Consider the following 23,695-nt stretch of genomic DNA (forward strand, 5'->3'; position numbering starts at 1 on the left):
TAATTATGTCTATATTAAAGGATATAACATGAAAGTCATAGAAGCATTTAGTAAAAATAACCCCTTTTCTCAGTGTCGTACTTTACTAAAGAGCAATGGCACAAATTCACTACCAGTAGGACCATCTTGCAATTCAAGACATGCAAAAATAGTATTTTAGCTCAAAAACCTAAAACTCAAGAACTAGATTCTCCTCAATTCCTGAGAAGGGAGCTTGAATTCTATTTTTGCCAGAAAGGAAGAACGAATAAACAGTGACAATTTTATCAAGGTCAAATATGCCACTCAGAACATTCCATAATCTGTTTTTAAAAAATTTTCTTTTGCAAGTTATCTATTCCCAAATTCCACACATCTGCCTTCACTACTACAAACACAATGTTCAAGAAGCCTATTTTATTATGGACAGCCTTTGTGAAACATTTCTCAATTTGAAGGGTTGAGGTTCACCTGAAGACAGAGAACCTTCACAGGGGAGAGCAGAAGCCTGAAAGTTGATAATCAGAAGTTAATTTTTGAATGCCCAACTGAGGAGGAACAGCCATCACTCATTCACAGACTTCCTCATTACAGATCTTCCCTATTTCTATTTAAATGGCAGTAATTATTTCTAAACCTGCATCTTTCTCTGTGCACCCCGCCCCCAGATTCACATGCAAAACTTCTAAAAATTGATGATGTGCTAGATGGCCATCTTATTTCAGTTCCAGTTTTTCAGAAGATAAAGTAAGATATATGGAGAGAAGAAATGACTTTCTTCAAGTAATATAACGAGGGAACAATGAAAGGAAGAATGATGTCTGAATTGTGCAACAAGAAAATGAGGGGGGGTGTGCAAAAGAGAAAGTATCTGCGCGCACACTCACACATAGTGCTGGCTTACGTAAATGGGAGTTAGGTGGTACCTAAATCCATACAGACAAACAGAAAGACAGACAGACAGCTACCTCTGGGGCCAAGGAACAGTCATGAATGGCTGATGTAGTAGATGCCAGCTAGAAGGGAAGTAGTCAGAAGCAGGAAGAAAGGAACAACAATGTAAGAGAGGAAAGAGAGTACCCAGGAATTTCTTATATGAAACAATGAGCATCAAAGTACAGATAAAGACTAGGTGGCATTGCTCTAGACCTCACCTTTTATAAGCTTCATCTCTTCCATGGCTAGAGGGAAACTTCATACTCTACAATGGTGTACTAGTCCCTACTACTGGGGGCAGGGACAATTTGTTTGAGATCAGAGTTTTAAAACCGCAGACAGATTACTAGGATAGAAACCAGTCTTTCACACTGAAGCTTTAAAGAACCAAATTTTATACCCTGGCTTCAGACAAAAAGATGATTAGCAGCAAAGGAAGCACTTAATCCAGCTGCTATACTCTGAACCAGTTTCAAGTGCAGGATCTACTTCAAGGGCACAAGTGTGTTCTTGGCAAAGTTCCTGCCCCCACAAATGCTGGGTTATGATCTCTGGAACAAAAGAACAAAGACAGTTGTCTATGGCTGCTTTTCTCCTTCAAGGCTGAAGACATCTTTTTTTCCTGATATCTTGTTTTCTAGTTGGACTGAGTTTGTTAGCTCCCCAGATAGTTTATTCCTTGAGGACTTTGCTGCAAGGGTCTCAATTTCCTTGAGCCATAGGCCTCACCATGCTACCACTCCAGAAGCCAAGGATCTGTCTATACATTATAAGTGGACCCTATACTGCCTCAAACTCTGCTGCTTTAGCTAGTTTGTTCCTAGCCTTAGTCATCTAGCTTCTGTCAAGACTTCTGAGAGGTGGTCTGTATCACCAAAGTTTGGGCAATGGGGGTTATAGCTACAGCCCTGGCACCCAGAGTTGCTGCTTCATGGGATTGTTTGGTACAGTCTATGTTCTGCTGGGTCTGTGAGCAGCCTTCCTTCCTCCCTGTCACTACCAATTCCAAAATCAGGACCGCTATTGGCTTGTAAATCCTAGGCATAGTTAATCATTTCATGATCTCCTTGGGTAGATCTTGTTCAGCAATGTGGAGGATGTCCTGGGCTTGGCTGGTTCTGCGCCCCCCCCCCGATGATCTCTGTGAAGTAATCTGGAAAGAGCACTCTGAAGGCCATGCTGGGATCTGAAGGGAATACTTGCAATCCCTTCACAATGTAGGGTTGCTAGGCCTAGCTCTAGGTTAAGCATCTTTGTTGACTTACCAAGCAACTCTGAGAATAAGGCTGCTATATCACCTGGAAGCTTCAATTAGTCCAGAATACAGAGGCTTGGCTGATATAAGTTGGAATGTGTACATGACAGTGGCGCTCTAGGTCCTGTACTGACTTCCTTTTGGATGTCTGGGTTTTCATGAGTAGGGAGAAAATGAAGAAGGGTAGGATTCTGGAAGTAAGGGCAGTTGGTTCCCCTCTCTTATTAGTTATTCATTTATTTATTATTAAATTTGTATGCTGCCCATCTCCCCCCAACGGGTGACTCTGGGTGGCTCACAATTAAAATCAGAAACCCCATCAACAATTAAAAATCCCCCCATAAATAGTTAAATAAATAATCCATTAAAAATAAAATCTAAACAACAAACCCTGTACATAAATATTAAAAACATTTAAGATGAAAGGTGGGGGGCAAGGTTAATCACTCCATAAGCCACCTCCACTGGTGTGAGCCCCTATCCGGCCCCCAGGCCTTCTGGCACAGCCAGGATTTCACCCCTTTCCTGAAGACCATGAGAGTGGGGGCACACCAGACCTCGGGAGGCAGATTGTTCCATAGGGCAGGAGCCACAGCAGAAAAGGCCCTCTGCTTAGATCCCACCAGTTAAAATTCCTTGACCGGTGGAGTCTGCATGATGCCCTTTCTGCTGGACCTAGTGGGGCAGGCTGAAATAACCGGGGCGAAACAGCTCCTCAGATAACCTGGTCCTGTGCCATAAAGGGCTTTAAAGGTGATGACCAACACCTTGAATTAGACCCGGAAGCAGACTGGCAACCAATGCAACTCGCGTAACAGTGGTGTTATATATGCCCTCCTAGGGGCATTCAGAACTGTCTGTGCCACTGCATTCTGCACCAGCTGAAGCTTTCGGATACTCTTCAAGGGTAGCCCCATGTGGAGTGCGTTACAGTAATCCAACTGGGAGGTGATGAGGGCACGAATGACCGTGCGGAGGGCCTCCTGATCAAGGAAGGGGCGTAACTGCCGCACAACTCTTCCTACCTGATGGCCTTTGTTGTCCATGAGCTGGTTTCAGGATTACACATAAGTCAGCTCTGCAGACTGCCTCACTCAGGAGCGGCAGGTAAAGGTAAGTTACCTGAGAGTCGCATGCTCTTTGTGAATAAACTTGGCCTGACGGAGGCCTGCCCTATGTTGGACTAAGCAGACCCTCTCGCACCTCCCTTGCTTTTCTCTCAGGGTTCACTGTCCCTCTCCTCCACCAAACGATGCCGTATCCCTCTGTTATGCTCAGTGAAGTAGAGGGAGATCTGACTTGCTAATCCACAGAATCACTGGATGCTGCACCTTCAATTCCAGCCTCAGGACTACTGTGACTTTATAGAGGGTCATTGCCAATATTCTGACTGGTGTATAGCTTGCTGGCACTTAGAGTCCTTTTCTGGCTGCTTCAGGGTTGCTGAGTTGGTGCTGCCCCGTACCTCATAAGTCATGGAAGGATGGATTCCAAATGGCCTTCCAAGGGTTTGCAGGGCTTGTTGCCACTGCTCTTCACCACCTTTGTTTGTCCAACCTCAGCTGCCTCTGGTTTTATTTCTTCCCTCTAGTCCTTTGCAGATCCCATAAGTGCACAATCCTGCCTCTCAACATACAGAAAGCCAGCACATCACAAGCACTTTTTCTTAAACATAGAGATATTTCTTTTTATAGCACAGCATAATTATCAATGATGGGCCTGTAGTGCCTTTCAAAGCAAGACAAGGGCAAGTTCTAAGTCAGCCCTGTCTCTAGTCAGGGTGAGACAAAAGCCACAAGTAGATGATCTTTCTGTTTGAGAACTCCTGGTAAATCCAAATTCCTGAGCTAATGTCTATATGGTAGCAATGCTGGCTTGTTACTGACTTGCACCTCATTTACTCACTTCCTCCCAACTAATGATAGACAGCGCTGTTGAGAAGCTGCCTAATTGAGTGAGCAGACAGACAAGCAGGCAGACAATTCATGCCATGCATTCAAAACAACTATTCTGCATGTGTTGCTCAGCCCATAATACATGCATTTAATGTGCACCATTGCATATTGTACTGCACCATTTGTCTGAATGGACAGCAAACCAAAAGGAAGAGCAGTAAGTGAGTGGCAGCAAAGTACCAGGAGGACTAAGGTGTTCTGCCTGGCTTGCCCAACACTTCTTGAACTACTCTATTTTCCTTGGGTATGAGTGAAGATGCTTGCCTGCTACTAGTGTACCCATCTATATGATTTTTTATATGCCATGGGAGCGAGACACCATCTTGCTTGCTTTCTCAAGCACCAGAATGTCTTGGGTTGGTCCTGAGCAGACTATGGTGGAAAAGAGCTTCCTTCATCTTACTTTGGGCATTTTATTTTTTTTCATGTTAATTAGCATTACTGTTCTTGTCTCCATTTGATACACATAAGCTCTCCTGTTTTTCTCCTCTTTCTCAACGTTTATCCATGTGTGAATGCTCAAAGTACATGTAAATAATACATGCTTCTTCCAAGTAATGCATCGTCTCCAGGAATATCACTGAATTCCTAATAGTTTTCTTGGATATTAAAAACCTAGGAAAAACATCTGGCTTGAAAGATCTAGGATAGGTAAGACATAAAACAGCAAAGCAGCACTCATCTCCATGGCAACACAGAACAATTATACAAACAACACAATTAAAGCAGACACTTTTCAATCTTTTGGTAGAATGGCTTGTTTGGAATTAAGACATAACATTACATCTGTGATTTCAAGACAGCAATTTACAGAATAATTAGGAGACTAGCAAGGACACAAAACTGCCAGGTTGTTCTGCTAGATGTACAAAGAATCAAGAATCTGCCTTAGTCTAAAATTACTGTTATTTGTCCTGGGTTTTTGGAAGAAGTTGAAGAATAAACTTGAGATCTGGAGACACCAAATCCTAAGTAAAACACTTTATTTCATCCAGCATTACACTCATGGATGATTATTCATATGTTAATCTCAGAGTTCAATAAGAATTGCCTGTGCTTGTTTAAATCCATACAGAAGAGCTAATTCACTGTAATCACAAGGTCAGGACAATGAGCCAAGCTGGGTTCAGAGGTGGCACTAAGTCATAGTTTGATTAACCATGAAACACAATATCTTGGTTTACATAGTATACTAAACTAAAGCCAAAGAAATACATTAGAACCTGCTCTGATGTGCAAAACCAGTCTCTGAATGTATAGCCTGAACTACTTTTATGTCCCTAGGCATTCAGTTATATTGTTAAATGATAATGAAGAATTTTTCCTCCTCCATCACCATCTACTGTGTGGCCCTTTAGACTGTATTTATAATTTATTTTTATGAATGCTGTTACTGATCTCTTAAAAGATTCAAGTGTAAGTTATTATAGTTATTATAGTTTAAAACACTAGACAATTGAAACACACAGAAGATCTACAAGAGGGCATGCATTGTCCAGCTCTGCTACAGCCTGAGGTGGAGTATGTTGCATGCACAATATTTCAGTATTAGGAAGGTCAGAAGAATTTTTAAAACTCTGCTTGACTTCCCAGTTTTACAAGCAAGAGAGGGAAGATATGAGAACTGTGTGCTGGAGTGCTCAGCCTGGCAGCCTTCCAGGCAAAGCATGTTGACCCACCCATTCAAAGCCAGATTTTCAGCCCAGCAAGTAGAATGACAGCGTCCCTTCAGTTGTTTACTCTTATCCCCAGTGGAAATTAGAAGCAGAAGTTAAAGCCCAATCCCCTGCCCCCCACCCCAGCTTGTTTGGATAAAGAAAGACTGTGTATGCCTTGCAACTAGAAAGACATATGATTTGTATCAAAACAAAATGGCACATCTCAAAATGGCTATCATCCTTGGAAAAGAAGGACCAGACACTCCTAAATTACTTTATGAGGTATATTCTAAATTCATACAGAGTAACCAAACATAGCTCCCTGCTAACAACTAGTGTTCCTTGTGCTAATATGTGAAGTGATCCATAGTTTCATCTTCCAAGCGATTTCCTAAGGATGCAGACACACTTATGCTCGCTTATTTTCATATAATATTGGAAAAGAAAAATGTTGGTCCAGCAGGCGTATGGACGATTCATGATTATATTAGCTTCTATGTAACAAACTTAAAATTGGAAACAATCTCTTAGGCTAGATTAGAAAAATGGTCAATGCAAACACTGCAGGAATGAAAAACGTATCACATAATATAAGAATGACTGAGAAACTGATAAAATGATTTGGTCCTGTTTTGGAAATGTTTAATGGAACTCAACCTGAATTAATTGAAGCCCATCTTCATCAGACAAAACAAGCCGTGCTGTGCATATAAGGAAGCTTCAATTGTACAACAGCAGGCAACTGTGCCTTCAGAATCAGAGGATGTATTATGAGGCCTACCTCAGCCAGCAAAAATGAAGTTAAGGAGTGTGCCTAAATCTGGCATGTTTATGTGTCTATACAATTCTTGGCATCTCAACAAATCCTGATTATGGACATATGTTAACATTGCCTAACTATGTCAACATGGTTATTCTTCCTTTGAACCTAATGAAGTGGATAACATGACGGTGATAGCAAAAGTTAATACAATAACAGTGGAAGTGGAATCATTTAAAGGCTGCATAAAAGCTTGGCTTTATGGCATGCAAGTTAAATAACTGCAAAATGAAGAAAGATAAGAAAACAGAGGTACAGTGGTATTATTACTCTTCTAATAATTGTTTAATACAAATAGAGTTACACATACTTCATTACTTCGAATAAAACACAAACACAGCACCATAGCTGCAACTAACTAGGAACCAATTGCTCCCTTCGTCTAACTAGACAGGACTTTTGGTGTCATGAAGTGCTGCCACTTGTCTGCTTTTCATGAAACATTAAAAAATCTCTGTGTTTAATTTCCGGTAGAGGATTTGAACCCCGTAGAATAAGATCTGGCTACCCACATCTAAAGAGTCCCAGTAAAGGACAAAATCTGTCACGTGGTGCCTCCTGGTGATCAGTGTAACTGAAAAATACCACATGGGATATACTTTGTATAAAAACAGAAATTCCCCCACCTCCAAGAGGGCGGGGGGGGGTAGAAGCGGATTATATCATAATATAACATCTGTATCTCTGAGAGCTTAATGGAAGATGGACTATATATACCATTTTGAGAAAATTTGCAGAGGAAGCACACCAGTTAGGATAGCATTCCCACCTGCCTGTGCATTCTTCCTCCACATCACAACTGAAGTTTAGCTTGTGTTGCTCAGATATTTAAGAAGTGAGAGATTATTGAAGAAAGGATTGCATACATACATAAAAACATACATATCTGTCCCTCTTGTTCATTAATCAAAAACATGGTCCGTTCTTCTGCAATTACTTAATACCTCTCAGGACTTATCCTACTTGGAAGCCTCGGCCCATGGTCGGAGAAAGACGAATTATGGCAGCATGATTTCTCCACTTGGAGATGGGGGTTTACAAACCAATCTGATTCCAAACCAGTTAGCTGTTTTTCAGAGCTGCTAAGAGGTAAAGAAATAAGAACACAACATTGTGACTTGCTAAGTGTCATTGAGAAGCTTTCAACTAGGGTATGAATTCAATAAAAGGCAACCTTTCTTAACTGTATCCATCTTCTGGCATTCAGATATACATTGTGTTGGACTATGAGCGATCACAGCTAATACAAGCCATGTCAGTGTCCATTTCACATAATATGAAGACATGTGCAACAAACTTTAAATTGTAGCTTCTATTAATAAAAAATAAACTTAGAGGAAGTGATTTTTCAGCAGAGAAGCAACATGAAAATTGTGCTTAACCTCTTCCCTTCTAGGGCTGACTGATTCAAATCAAGGCAATTTAAACCATGATTCAAAATTAATATTTAAAAAAGGGCTGATTTAACTAATTTTCCATTGCTTGAAACTAACCTGCCAAAAAATAATTCTTCATTTCTTTTCTAAACAATGGAGCAAATGTCACCACTAAAAATGTTTATTTATGAGGACATATTATTTGTACCTTTTTATTTTTTATAATCAAGTCTTGTATCTTGTTGCACTGTATATTCTGCATACTTTTTAAAAAAAAGTTTAGAAAGAATGTCTGTAAAATAGTTTACAACTAGTAAACATTTAGGTTCATAAAATATAGAAATTAAAAAACCCACACAGTGGGTAATCTACATGTTAGACTGCACTGATTCATTTTAGAGAGGAACGGTACAGCTGATATGTTCACATTTCTGTTTAGCATTAACTAAGTTATTATTTAAGAGAAAGTTGGCATATATTTTACACATGCACTCACTGATTTTTACATACCGTTTTTCCGTGGCAACTCCCTTCTCACTGTTTTCCCAAAGTTTTATTTAATACTGAAATCTAGAAAAATCTGAAGCAATATGTGGCAAATTTATGGGAAATTCCATTCCCCCTTGCCAGAGGTAAGTGAAGCAAACGTATCCAAGTAAATAGTGTTAGCACATTGGGAAGATGAATGGTACGGTTATAACAAGTCATATTATTCAGATCTATGTGGGATGAGAGGTATGCTCCGAAGACAGATGCTGTTAGTAATAGGATTGCTGCCCTCTGTCTGTTTCGGTCTTCAATTCTGCCCCAGCTACATGACTGTGTTGTGGCTGCGGTAAAACAAAACAGCATCACACGCTTATCTTCAAGATGCAACAGGATGCACGTGCACACAGCTTTCTGAACTTATACCTTTTTGGGACATTGCTCAACACAGGATGCCACATTCAGAATATGAAATAGTGCCAGGTTGTTCTTTTTTGCAGATCTTATGGCAATGTAAGGGTTGATTTCTCAAACCATTCCACACTTGAGAAAAGCTTTTATTTTAGTGTGTTAGATACAAAATCTGATCAAAAGCTTGATACATGATAAGTCTATTCAAACATACAGTGGAAATGCCAGTCAACGGAGCACCTATTACTTGACTACAGTTTATTTCTTATTTTCATTTGTAATGTTTTATTTATTTTTATTTATTTATTAAATTTGTATGCTGCTCATCTCCCCCGGTGGGTGACTCTGGGTTTTTATTTTAGTTTTTTATTTCAATTTTTTTTTTTTGAAATTAGATATGGTCTGGTCACTGACTGCAATAAAGACTTGATTCTAAATACTTAGTGGGAAAAAGTGGGAAAAAAAGCAGGTCACCAAGGAACAGGGCAGTAGGCTAGAGTAGAAAGTCACAAAATCATCCTGGGTGAAGGCAATGGCAAACCACTTCCGTATCGTTGCGAAGAAAATTATATGGACATATCTATGAACTCACAAGGAGCTGAGGGCATCTCAAAGGAGAACTTACTGATACATCTAATGCTGTAGATATAATATATTCCATTTTCAGCAGGCTATCTGACAAAGTACATCATGGCATATTGATTAGCAACCTAGTTAAATATGGGCTCCATGGAATGCCTACATGGTAGATTTATAGTTGTCTTGGAAATAATAGAGGATGATAATCTATGATTCCTTGTAAAGCTGGAATAAAATATCAGCTATGGTGCCACAGGATTCTGTATTCTTCAACTTTTTCATTACTGACTTGGATGAAGCAGAAGGAATGCTTTGGGTGCAAATGTCATAGTCTTGAAGACAAAAATGAAATGCACAGCTATCCTGATAGCTTAGAAAACTGGACTGAAATGAAATTTAACAGAGACAAATGTAAATGTTTCATGCAAGAAAGAGAAATCAAATGCACAAATATAGAATGTGAGATATCTAGCTTGGTAACAATATGTGTGAAAAAGAATCTTGGAGTTATAGATAATCAGAAGCTGAATATGAATTTGGCTGTCAAATGTAGAAACATGGTTTTCAGCTGCAGTACCTGAACATAGTTTCTTATTCATGGGAAGAAAGAGTTCCACTTTATTTTGCATTGGTCAGACCACACTTTAAAGATTCAAATGAACTAGAACAAGTTCAGAGAAGAGCAATAGGAGTGTTCAAGGGTAAGGAAATGAAAACAAATGGAAAGAATAGGAAATGAATAACACAATTAAGGTAAAAAAGGCAGACTCCAGTTAAATCCTATGCAAATTTTCCTAACAATAACAGCAATTCAACAGTAGAAGAATTTTTGAATTTCAAGCTCTCCTTCATTACATATGTATAAATGGAACCAGGATAGCCATCTGATTTAGTGGCCCAAATAGCCCTTCAAATTTTATGATTCTAGAAACACTGAGGGAATCAAAATTGGTAAACTCTAGAATACCTACCCACTGTATCTAAAGGAGGTTTTATATCTGCACACTGATTACTTTTTTATTTATTATTTTCTTCTAGTTTCACTTTCACCTATATGCTCAATTAAACAAGAGTGCCACATCTATATAGCTTTTTAAAAAATCATTCTGGCTACTTTCACAAATAATTTTCTAGTTACAGCTGTCATAAAATGTCAGCTGTCACTTTCACCTATGTGCTCAATTAAACAAGGGTGCCACATCTATATAGCTTTTTAAAAATTATTCTGGGTACTTTCACAATTAAATTTCTAGCTACAGTTGTCATAAAATGTTTCGGCAGAGATGCAAGACGAAAACAAGCAGCAAATTAGTGGTGAATACTTAAACATTTAAGATTCCTTTAGAGTTCTGTACCAAAAACACTCCTAAAACAAAATGTATCATGACTCCTTCAAATCAGATATGAAGGCTATACAGTAAAATATTTGGCACCATTCTTAAAATCCTCATCAAAACCACAGTCTTCTCTTAATAGCCATTTAATCAGTTAAACATGATGGAATTTCTTATCTTACTTGATCAACCACTCAAAAGGCCTCTTGAAAAATAAAAGAATGCCAGCATATCTCTCCCACTATACCTACTTGATTTTTTTAAATTGTTTGGTTCTTGGCAATAACAACTTAACTTGGTTAGACTGCATTCTGGCAGACTGGTGGCGGCCTAAGAGGACTTCATTGTTTGAAGTCATGCATTCACCTGCCACTGTTGGTCAATACTGAAAAAGGCTATTAGTTATCCACAGACACTGAAGGGAACTTGCCCTGTTGCTTCAATAACACTTCTTATTGGAGAATTTTGCTAGGAAAAAAAAAAGGATTCAATGCCCTGCAAGGATTGAAGGACTCTGGACTGTTGAAAAAAAATGAGAAGAGCGATAGAATACGAATCGCCGGCTCACACTGTCAGCAAACACCAGTTTACCCTTGGACTAGAATGGCAAGATTAGAAGAATGAAGTACTTCAACTTTCCCAGGAAAGAGAAAGTTAGATAAAAGATCTATCTGTTGCTTTTTCTCTTGTGGAAGACGGAAATGAGACTTTTTCATATCACATTTAAGATACATCCCTAATACACTTCAGCCAAAAATATAAATTATGAATGTGAGAAATTAATGTCAGAAAACACACCTATGCTCTAAGGAGGTATACTGATTAGAGGGACAAGACTAGATATAGCTTCCATTTTGTATATGCATACACAGAGGAAAATTTAGGTAACATATAAACTCACTAACCCTGCTTCCAGAACTTGGAAGAATTCTAGATGAACTGAGTAGGAGAACCATAGAAATCAAGTTGGCAATTCAGCATAACTATGAATAATTTGTACCAGATTTATATCTTATGCAACTGTTATCACTTACAAACACACAGTGGTGCTATAAGGCAGGAACTTTAGGGAAGACATCCAGAGTCCCACCCAAAGACAGTAGGTTTGTCTTACCACGTGTTGAAGTATACTATCATCCAGGAAAAAAAAAAAAACCCTTATGAGATCATTAAATCCAGAATCTAAAGTTACTACCAACATACTTTACTCTTCTATCTAGCCTGCAAACATAACCTTTCCAGGTTTTCATGGACAGCATTAATCCACAAGTAGTGTCCAAATAGGAAACCAATGACTGCTAAAATTATACATGGAGTCATTCTAAATGTAAACATGACTAAATAGACATATGGTACCAATGATATACTAGGTGATATACAAATCCCATTGGCTAAAAATATATTTTAATACAATTAAGTTAACTTTGGGCAGGAGCCAAACATTACCTTATTAGAATGAGTGTCGCCTGTTGTCTGTCCCAGTCTCCATAACCTACTTTATGAAGCAAATAAACTCATTTCACTAATTAGATTTATAGCTTGGCTTATCCTTAAAGCACTAGGTGAACATAGAAGTATCATCATTTTTTTAATGCTCAGAATAGCCCTGTGAGGCAGGACACAATTATTTCTAATTTACAGATGGAGACCAAAGAAATGAGCAACTTTTTCAAAGTCAACAAGCAAGGCAACTGGACATGCTTGACAAGTAAACCCATACTCTGGTAATTCACTAGCCATTCAGCATAAATCCCCATTTGTTCCTCTGATGTAAAAGCCAATGAAGTATGGCTAATACAGCTTCTGTTAAGATAACAGTAGCAGCAACAGCTGTATAGGTAAGTTCTCCTTTGAGATGACCTCAACTCCTTATGAGTTTATGGATACGTCCGTATAATTTTCTTGGCAACAATACTGAAGTGGTTTGCCATTGCCTTCACCCAGGATGATTTTGTTACTTTCTAGTCTACCCTACTGCCCTGGTACTTTCTGATTGTCTTCTACTAAGTACTAAACATGTCCAACTCTAAACAATTTTTTGAGATCATCCAGAGTCAACTATGTACTCTAGCCACCAATAATTTAGGAAACTCTTCTTTGTAGCATGTCCTGCTAGGATCTACCGCTGCTGCTAAAAATACTGAGAATTGCTGGCAAAGCTAGATTCTGACAACCCCATAATGTTTCCAGAGAGAGAGAGAGAGACATATTGTTGTGTTAAACACAACCACGAGTCTATGTCTACTAACACATCTGTAATTCATTTAGAACTATACGGTTTATTTGAAGATATTGAAACCAGTGAAGTGATTCTGATCATTCCAAAGAAAGAATCTCAAAAGATTTCATCTTTGCCTTATTAACTAGATTGTGCACTCTATATGAGTTATTGCTTCTCCACTGGTCAAATTTCTTTGTACAAAGTTATTTGTGTAAACCATTTGGGAGTCTGCTCCTTCAATAGAAGGAATCTAGTCTTAAAGAGATTTAATCCATATGTAGTCCAATAAGCAACTATTTTGCTAATAGTTTAAAATTTGGTACTCCCAGTCCACCTCGTTCTTTCAAGCCTTGTAAAAAGCTTGATCCTCAGCCTTTTATTAGACCATATAAAATTAGTTACTTGTCTCTGCAACTCATTAAATATCTTGCCTTCAATTTTTATTAGAATGATTGGATATAAGAAGCTTCAGCCTGGGCAAAATACTTATTTTTACTACAGCAGTTCTTCCTAATCAAGATAGTGTTAGCCTTTTTCTTCTTAAGATATTTACCATTATACTTCCCAAATCTGGGAATAATTATTCTTTACATTTTATTTTCTTGTCATATCTTCCTTGCTAATGGAAGGCTAGGAAAAATAATGCCAATAAAATAATTTAAATTTAAAATCTCTTATTTACAGTTGCTTGTTTTTTAAAAAAATATCTAATAAAGCTTTTAAAAAAGGAGAAAAGGCAAACAAACAAAGACTAACCCATAAGTTCATAAGGTACAGCTTAATGCAGTGCTGGTCAATTCAGCTGGAAGATAGGGCAGCCTGTCAATGTCTGTTGTTGTAGAGATTGACCCTATCTCTAATTGATGCACATCTTTTGTATATTCTGTTTTAAAAGATTACCAGGATTGGACTAAGCTTTGGATCTGATAAGCTATGGATGCAGTTGGGCTTAAACTCAAAATAATCTTGGCAAGGATAATATGATTTCTAAAGCTCCCTTGTGAAACAGTGAAAGAGGGTAATAGCTATTGAAAGCTGCAAAGTTAATGTAACTATAAATTTGGCTAACAGCATATGTTCAATTCAAGTATATATTATTATTTAGCCCATGATGCAGAATCTGGTCCCCCATGTTATAATTCTTTGTATGTTTTATCAGTGGCCACAGTAGTAGCTGGGGCTATTAAAAATCTTACTTTAGCAACACCTGGAAGGCCATAGATTTCCCCTGCCTGATTTAAGCAGAAAACTAATCTTGGAAATTAAGCAGGTTAGTCTTGGTTAGTACATGGGTGGAGGATCACCTAGAATTCCAGGAATATTGGCTAACCTGGAGAATTTAAAAAAAAAATCTGGAACAAGGCAATGGCAAACCAGTTTTAAAACACTCCTGAGAAAAATGCTTGCAAGCTCAGTTTAAAGGCATTTTTACAACCTTATTGGGGTATGTAAGGCTTCCTCTCAAATAAACATGCAGAAAATTTTACCTTGACAAGCAGCAATAATGAATATCTAATTCACATTATAAGCCAGTTTGAAAACATTTTTTTAGTCTTCAGCTTCCACAAAGGGTTCTGGAAACAATAGTTTCTTGTTACAATCCCACAATGCTCCCCTCCCTTTGCCAAGTTCCTTGACTGGGAACCAAGAATTTATGTACCATAAAACTTTCCACACAAATAGAATACAAAATGCTGAAACAGCACTGCTACTTATTTTTCATAGGATGCCTCCATGCTCATTATCATTATGTAGGTCGGCATTCTATTTCCGACATTATGACTCGAGTGAAGAAGTGTTGCAGAACATCTGTGCTGGAATAGGCAAAATGTGGCACTGAGATATTTATGAACTATAACTCCCAGAAAGCATTAGCCACTGTTGGAGAATGCAGGGATTTCTAGTTCAGCAATAGTTCAAGTTTCCTACCCTGATCTGCACATTGATTTCTAAGATGAAATCTGAATCAGGGACTACCCGATTCACAGTTCTCTTCCATCCTCTGTGCAGTGGAGCTCATCCAAGGTAGGACTTCAGCTGCACTTTTCTGTACTTCTCAAGTCCATGAAACTTCTCACAAGTTACCGGGGGGGGGGGGGTGTGGAGAGGAAGAGAGAGAGAGATCAAGTATGATGTGTAATATGATCCAAGAGTTCAGGAGTGTGTGGAGAGCTAGAAATAAATACACGTAGCAAACATATACATTGGTTAGCATAAGATACAATTTTTACGAGTCTAAAGCACTCACAGATTTTTTTTTTCTCAAATGCTTTATTCCTACCCCCATGCCTGTTTTCCACAGCCAAACCCTTTGGGAGAATGGAAGAGAGAATTCTACGATTTCATGGCTTGAAAAACAACTTTGATTGGCACTTGGCCTCACAGAGGAAGGAAAAAAGAAAAACAGCTTTGGGACAAAGAGCACAAATATTTGAGCTCATTGACTTACATGTTTCTTCATATTTACAAGAGAAATCATGGTGCAAAGATATAATTAGAAAGAGGTTGCCAAAGCGAGACTCAGGGTTCCCTCTCTCTCTCTCTCTCTCTCTCTCTCTCTCTCTCTCTCACACACACACACACACACACACACTCGCAGAGCAGAACAAAGGCAAACAAAACTTTTGCTGTAAGTTGATGCTTTTGCCCAGCTCAGCAGTTTTAATTCATTTGCACTAGACAAATAAAAAACATCTCAGCTAATGCGTTCAGTTAGTCACATGTACTAAGAGATAAACTGATCAGAATATTGCTAAACTGTAGATGACTAGGATGTTAATATTGTTACGAATATACTGTAAGAAGTTTGGTTTTCTCAAAGAGTGGAAGCAGATATTAACAAAAATTTGGGTGATTGTTCATAGGTTTATAAACTACACTTATGGAGCTGGGAATAAGCATTACAGTTAAGTACTCCTCCTTAGTCCTTCCCTTGTGTGCCCAATCATTACTTAGCTTAGATTCTGACTTGTGTTAAGCTAAAGTCCCCCATAGGAGTTTAACTGGAGAGCTTCAATTTCATGCCAGTTTACAAGCTAGGATACACAGCCAGAGTTCTTTTCTTCTTGAATGTTAGTTTTTAACATTTTTCACCCTGCCTGTTTTCCACAGAGAAGTGGAAGATAGGCTTAATTAAGAGAAAGGAGGGGCAAGATTCACCAATGAATTTCATTGCTGAACAAAGATTTGAACCAAAGTCTCTCCTATCTACAACCCACATTCTAGTTATTATAACGTATTATCTGCTATTGCCCATTAATGGAATACAGTGTCGATGCAAATACAAGGAATTCCACCTGAGCTTAACTTGGTAAAACAATGAAAGTGTATTTTGTTTATTTGATTTATATCCCACCTTGTTCAGGAGCTCAAGGTGGATACATAGTGTTCTCTTCTCCTCAATATATATTCTATCACACAAAAGGCTGCAATCCAAATAAGTCATTCTTCTCAATAAATTTGCACATGGTTGCACACAATGATTCAAATCATTGCGCTGTGCTCACAGTTCCTCTCCATCAGGCTCCTTCCTACGTAAACGGTTTTACAAAAAATAAAAAGCGGACATACTGAAACCAAGTGTCAACCTTCATCATGATTTTTGCTTATAAAAATGTTTGTGTACCCCAAATGGGCCCCAGAAACTTCCTTGGAAATAAACATGGAGAAGGATACAGTCCAGTGATTTGATGCAGGTATACACACCTGCTGGAAAATCATAAATATTGCATATAACAGGAGCCATATAGATGATCCTGCTGTGAGGAGGTAGGAAGGTGTTTGTTAAATTTACAATGGTTATGTCTCCCACAGCAGTCATTTTATGAACAGAAAACCCTACTCACAAGAAGTAACTCTGGAAGAATGCCCATGTTCTTGAAATTCCAGTTGTGACCACCATCCCCAAAAGGTTTGAGGCCTATGTTTAGACATGATTTTGTTTAGCAAGGTTTACCAAAGTCTGTTGAATAATTGGCTTGATTCACACAACACACTGACATAAACTATGGTTTCTAAGGCATTAGTGGCTGGGATCATACAACCATGCTAAGTAAAAACCAATCACATTGTGGCTTAGCTTAGTTTGAATCAGACTGATGGTTTCAAAATGCAAATTAAAATAAGTTTTTAGGTGCCATCTACATGGACAATAGCAGGCATGTCTTCTGACCCTTTTCCTTTGGGAAAAAATGGAAAATGTCTCTTGAGGCACTTACAACTTACAGTTTTTAATACCTTCCATACATTTAAAATAATAGATCCATTTAAATTCAGGGCAACTTTTATTGATTGGATAAGACAAATCTACGCATGCTGCTTAGATTTGTGTTTTTATGATTATATAAAAACATAAATCTAGGCAGTATGCATAGATCTGTCTTGTCTAATCAATCACAGTCTAGAAGTTTTTATTAAACTTATTATGTACCATCAAGTCAGTGTTGACTCTTAGCAACCACATAGATTATAGTGCATTAATTTGGGCAGAGGAAGAAGAAAAAATTTACTGCCATTAATACAATAACCATATTTATACATCAACTAAGCCACAGTCTGCTTAGCTATGGTTTACTGAACAAACAACTGGATTCATATACTATATGATCCAATGCCTGGTTCAGATCACAAGCTAAAGTATAATATGGTTTGCATCGTTGTGGTCTAATGCAATGCACGTACCCAGCCAATGATAAGCAGGGAGTAAAGAATTGTATACCTCAACACAACAAAGCTTTCACAAAACATTGGTGGACCATAACCAGTCAGCAACATAAACATATCTATTTACCCCAAGACTTTTGTTGAAAACAATATTTAGGAAGACAGACAAAACACTCAGTCTGATTGTACCAACCCCACAACACAGTCATTCCTCACTTTTTCAATTTTATTCTTCTATCAGAAGGGATTTATTACTCTGATGGATAATATAGGAACAATCAATACTGAAAACCGTATCAGTCCTTTAGTGTCCTTTGTTAAAAGTTTTATCACAAGCAAAACCTTAGTACTCTCTAAAAGCATTTTCATTAGCAATAAGTATATAGTGAAGAAAGAAGGTTGAGATGAGAAGAATATAGTGAAATGCCTATACATACATATACATATATATACACATATACATACACACACACACACACACATATGTACTAGAGATAAATCGATACACATGTGCTAGGGATAAACTGATAAATCTATAGAGGTCAAAGCTTTAAAAGGGAAATACACAATTGAAACAAAACAGAACCTTGTCACAGTATTTGTTCTGAACCTTTTCAAGGTCTTGAATCTTCAGGGTCAACAGGGCAGAGTGGAAATAATAGGAAGAAAAGCAATAGTGTAGAAAACAATATAAATGCAGCAACACAAAAATTATACATAGTTATTAAAAAATGAACACATGCCAGTTAAGTCTCCCACTGAAATCAGTGGATTTATAAGTGCTTATAATACTAGATGATACATATATAGATATATATTGACAATTTTTAAATCAGCCTCCCCATCTTAGCCTATATCAGGCAATTATAGAAACTGTGGTCCATCTGGAGGGCAGCAGGTTGGTTAAAGCTGATTTTAAGATATTAAATGAATCACAGTACAATTGCAAAAACCTGCAAATCATGAATCTGCTGTTTTGGTATTTGGACCTATGACACAACAAATATCACTTATCTTTTAGTGATGGAAGTGTAGAAGGCATTGCAGTGTTAACACTTATTTAGCCATTATCTATTTTTGTATTTTATTACAGCATAAAGATTACTAGCAGAGGATTACTAGCATTACTTGTATTTTATTACTAGCATAAGGATTACCAACATTCACAAAGACTCAATTCCTCCATCCATATTTACTTACAGTAAGCCCTATATTCTAGCTGGATATCAAGTTATCACTTAGAGGTGATCAAATGAAATTCTCCTCCACTCAGGTTCTGATTTTAATGAACATGATTATCTACTACATTTGTGCCTGAGCACCATGCACAATGTTATTCATGGCTGTTTTTCTTATGCTTTACCAAAAACTCTTTTCCTTTAAATAGGTTAGGTTTTAATAGTAAACCCGTTGAACACATTTTGGGAAAAGGCAAAACCAGAAACACCACATACAGGAAGGGCATAATGGGGATGCAAGATACATAACATTAACAATACAGTATAGATATTTACACGGCATGCAATCAGCGCATAATTTGACACAAAATTATTAGGTGTTTATATTACCTGTGTCTTATTTTATATCCCTGCACCATGGGAAAATATATAGGTAAATGGGTGAGTGTACATAGAGGCATTTGTAATAAATTATATATACGTCTGTGTGAGTCTATTTATAGATTCTTGAGGAAATCAATGCACAACCCCCCAGATTTAAAAAAATGCAGTTTTTTTAGAGAAGCAGATTTACACTCCGCTCCCCCCCCGCAAAGACCTTCTGAGGAGGTGTGCCCGGAGCGAAGCAGCCCAACCGCCTTCCCTCAGCCGAACTATAACCCGTCATCCTCAGCCAGTGCCGTGGATGATGGAAGCTGTCGTCCGGCGCCGCCGGAGAGGCACCGGGAAGGGCATCCAAACCCCAGGCAGGGCAGCCCCCCGGCGTGGCGGGAGAGAGGGCAGACCCACCTGCCTCAGGACTTTCCGGCAGTTGCTGCAGACCCGGCGGCACTCGCTGCGCCCGTGCCCGCTGCTGTGGCCGTCGCCGGGGACCGTCGGAGGGCACGACGTGGCGCCGCTGCTTCTGTTCATGGTGCAGCGGGCGAGCGGGGGGAGAGGAGGGAAGCGGTGGCGGGCTCAGCGTCCACCCGCCTTCAGAGCCCGGCGGCGGCGGCGGCGGCGGCGGCGGCTGCAGCCCCAGCAGAAGCGCCTCCGGCCGCCGCCCCCTCCCCGCCCCTTCCAGCGCAGCCAGGCTTCCCCAGCCCAGGAACAGCCGCTTGCATCCCCTCGCGCACACCCCTCCGCCGCGGCCAATCGCCGCGCTCCCGCCACGCCCCCTCCCTGCCCGACCGGCCAGTGGCAAGGCTGGGGGAGCGCAAGCCAATCGACGCGGCGCTCTCCCGTCCTCATCTCCGGGCAGTCTCCGGGTGAGGGGCGGGGACGCAGAAGGAAGGGGGCGGGGCGACGAGGAAGCGCACGTCCAGCTGGAGGCTTGGAGGCTGGGCTTCCTTCCACCAATCAGAGGCGCCTCTGTCAAGGGGACCGGGGAGAGCGCGCGCACGAGGCGGTTACGCCCCCCTTTCGCTGCTCCCGGGAGGAAGGAGGAAAAGCAAAGGTTCCCTTATGAAACTGTCGGAATCCTAAAGCAAAACCGTGGCAATGCATCGCTTTACCTGCTTCCAAAAATGGGAGTAGAAAATTGTGGAAGCCCAATCTCTTTTTTGGGGGGGAGGGAGGAATTGTGCAATGCTTTGTTCCATTCTTCCCCAAGCCGTCCCTGTGGTTCAGACTCCAACTCCCATTATTCCCAATCAACTCAGCCTGGCTAGCTTTGCTTAATGGGAGTTGTAGTCAGATGCAGCTAGGGGCACCAGGTTGTGAAAAGCTCCTCACTCTCTAGCTTGGTGCTTGCAATGCACAACTCAAGATGTAGCCCTGTGCCTGGTTTCTAAGCCACAGTATGCTTAACTTTAATAAAACAGCACTGACTGGATTCACACAACAAACAAACCTATAAACCATGGTTTGCAAATTAGGAGACAGCACGCTAAACTAAACTAAAGCAAAACAAACCACCTTATGGCTGAATGCAATATTTGAATACTTAGGGGTTTGTCTCATTGAGTCCAGCTACATTGGCAAGAGATGGCAATCTTGGTGGTAAGTCCCACTGAACGCAAGAAGCCCCATGAAGAAGATTCCGCTTTCAGGTTGTTTGTGTGGATTTGGGTGAGTTTATTTTGTTTTTAATTTTTTGTTGCCTGCTCTGTTGGACTTGCAGTGCTGAAGGGTGGGATGAAAGCGATCCCAAGAAAGAAATACAGTAGGATGTTTGTTACAGAAGCCCAAGTCCAAGCCTTTCAAGGAGGATTATTTAGAGGGCTTTTTTAAAAAACTGTAGCTTTACTGAAGCCAGCAAAATCCGGGAAGAATGCAACAATTTAGGATGATTTCACAGTCTCTCCTACCTTTAAAATGCACAAGCGGGTTTGCTCAAATAAAAGGAGGTGAACTCAAAGGTACCGATGGGGAAATTCCCCGTGTCTCTTGAGAAAAACAAAAACAGGAACCCTGTAATGCTGGAGAGGAGGCAGACAATGACATGGCTTTTCTGATCACAAAGACTGGGCTCCACTGAGTGTGCTTAACCCAATCATTGCCGCTAGCAATGCTGGCTAGTAGGAGGAAACAAGGGGGAACAGTAACAACAAACAAAACCAAGAGATTGAGAATCAGCTGCCATTGAACAAAGCTGAGATTCACAAATGCTGTGCCCTGAAGGACTAATTTAGCTCAAAACATATTGGGGTACAGAAGAAAGAACATACATTTCCTTGGCAGCACAGCCTGACCGTAAACCCATTGTGGATGCTAGGAGTGCACTGGATGACACATCAAAAGAGCATCAGTATACATGATACAACTCTTGGATTAATATCACAATGGTATAAATCTCATTTTTGTTCAGAGGTGGTTCTCCTAGTGAAGAAGCCGTAGCAGCCAGCCTGGGTGATGCTTTACAGTCTGCTACTGCTTTCTGGACTGTACCACTTTAGAATACAGGTGGGATCTGGCATGATGATGCTCACCAGTTCAAACTCTCTGCCTGTGGCATTACAGGTTGATTGTGTGGATTTGGGTGAGTGCCATGGGAGCGTGCAGGAGCTTGCAGAATCAGGCAGTTTTCTCTATATACTACTAAAACTCTTGTGCCTGTTTGTAACCTTTAACTGTGCAAAATGGTGCATCATAGGCCAACAGTTTTTGAACCTAGGTACCTTATATGGGCTAACTTACAGAATGTGTCCAAAATCTGGGACACGTGATTCCTGCAGAACTGAAATTCGGCAAATTTTATAAAGCATTTTATGACATAAAAATTATCATAAAACGTTTTATGATATAATACAAAATGTCATAAAACATTTCCTGTGGTCAGCTCCTGATGTTGGACTGTGCTATACAGTTGAATATGAACGACATGGGCTATTTTCAAGGCAAATACATCTCTGAATATCTCCCTGAATTTTTAAGAACTTTTCCAGTGAAGACAGTACATTAGAAGCTCTGCCATTCTTGAAGGCATTGAGGAATCTGGTAAGGAAGCCTCTCTGAAACGATGACCCAACGAGTCACGGGATGGGCAGTGTACTCTATTCCTTTTCAAGACCCCACCATCAACTATGCAGTTGCAAAGGCTAATTAGGATGTAAAGTCAGCGAAAAGGAAAATATAGTTGGGGACACTTCTATGCTAGATTGCTTTTTGTTTCTGAGGTTCTTGCTACACAGGTATTTTTCCCAAATGCAGTGGGTGCTCAGAAGGCATGAGCACAGCATCCTCGGTTATTATCACTCAGTCAAGAACCACAACAATACCTATGGTGGTAGTTGCAGTGAGTTTAAAAGGTCACAAGTGTTTGATCTTTTCTGTACTTCCCGTAAGCCCTAATAGAGCACTACAAGTGAAGTGGTTCTCATTTTCAGTCTGATAACCAGCTACATATTTGTACAGGGTGTGCAGGATTACAGACTCAGAAATAGCATGTGGTTATTCATAGCTATGCAGCTGCATAGGTGCACCACGAAAAACAGCTTCAGAAAAGAAGAAGAAAGTGACCCATTATTTCCTGCTTGCAAATCCTTTCGCCCCTGCCTAAAGTTAAATGAAAAAGCGGCAGGAAATAGTGCAAAAGAGATTCTATAATAGAAGTGGGCAATTTGCATCTCTCTATATCCAGTTTTGTGTCCATTGGTACAGCTTCCTCCAAATGTACCATTAAATTTCTTTTTCCCCATTGTTCTGAGGCAGGAAAAACATAAAACCTGCCAGGCCCCAAAACTGTAGTATAAGCCCAAACAGGCTTGATTTAGTTCAACACACACAAAGGAAAAAACAACTTCCTCAACGAAATCCAGTTGAAAATAGCAAAATCCATTTCCTTGCCTGTTCCCATAGCTTTTGCCCCCCTGCAAAGGCATTCGAGGTGATCCCTGGTTATCCATACCTTTTCCTATAACTTTAAAACCGCCCCCACTGACAAAAGTTAACATCCCACTAGAACAGAAAATATTTAATTTGTGGAATATGGAAAGTCTAGCCCTATCATAAAGTTAATTTGTGAAAAGACAAAAATTAACAGAGAAATAAAATTAGGGAGCTGGTTGGAGAATATACCATGCACCACACAAGTGAGCCTGGTGTTACTTCTTCAGGAACAGCAATTGCCTTTGGCAAAAGAATAAAGGAATTAATAACCACAGCTACAGCATAGCTTGCTTGCACATGTAGAAACAAGACAGCTGTGCTGCATGGCAGCATAAGATTAGATATGGGCTCTGGGGGAAGTTGAAAAAGTTGGAGAGTGTATGTGAGGTCTGTTTGCCTCAGGTTGTAGGGTTAGTGAAAAATGCTGAGTCAGAGTAGCTGGTCTGTGTGCTAATGCAGTTAGAAGATATAATTAGGACAGAGCGGATGGGGACTTGTTTTTCAATGCTGCAGAGCCACGTCACAATACCTCCTGGA

At 39.7% G+C, this 23,695-nt stretch overlaps 1 protein-coding gene across 2 annotated transcripts in view; it reads right to left on the minus strand.

Moving 5' to 3' along the window:
* SESN3 (sestrin 3) overlaps window positions 1-19,932 on the minus strand; it is a 68,008-nt gene extending 48,076 nt beyond the window's left edge. The window contains exon 1 of one of the 2 annotated variants that reach the window (XM_088140594.1): window positions 19,640-19,932. In XM_088140594.1, coding sequence (XP_087996720.1) covers window positions 19,640-19,762 — 123 coding nt within the window. In that variant the 5' untranslated portion in view covers window positions 19,763-19,932. The remainder of the gene's footprint in view (window positions 1-19,639) is intronic. The other variant, XM_088140593.1, reaches the window with a different exon arrangement.
* Between the last annotated feature and the right edge of the window lie 3,763 nt (window positions 19,933-23,695).

This window comes from Python bivittatus, unplaced genomic scaffold (genome assembly GCF_059951505.1).
Source record: "Python bivittatus isolate LINGU-HERP-01145 unplaced genomic scaffold, Pbiv_v1 ctg000340_np1212, whole genome shotgun sequence".
NCBI classification, from domain to species: Eukaryota; Metazoa; Chordata; class Lepidosauria; order Squamata; family Pythonidae; genus Python; species Python bivittatus.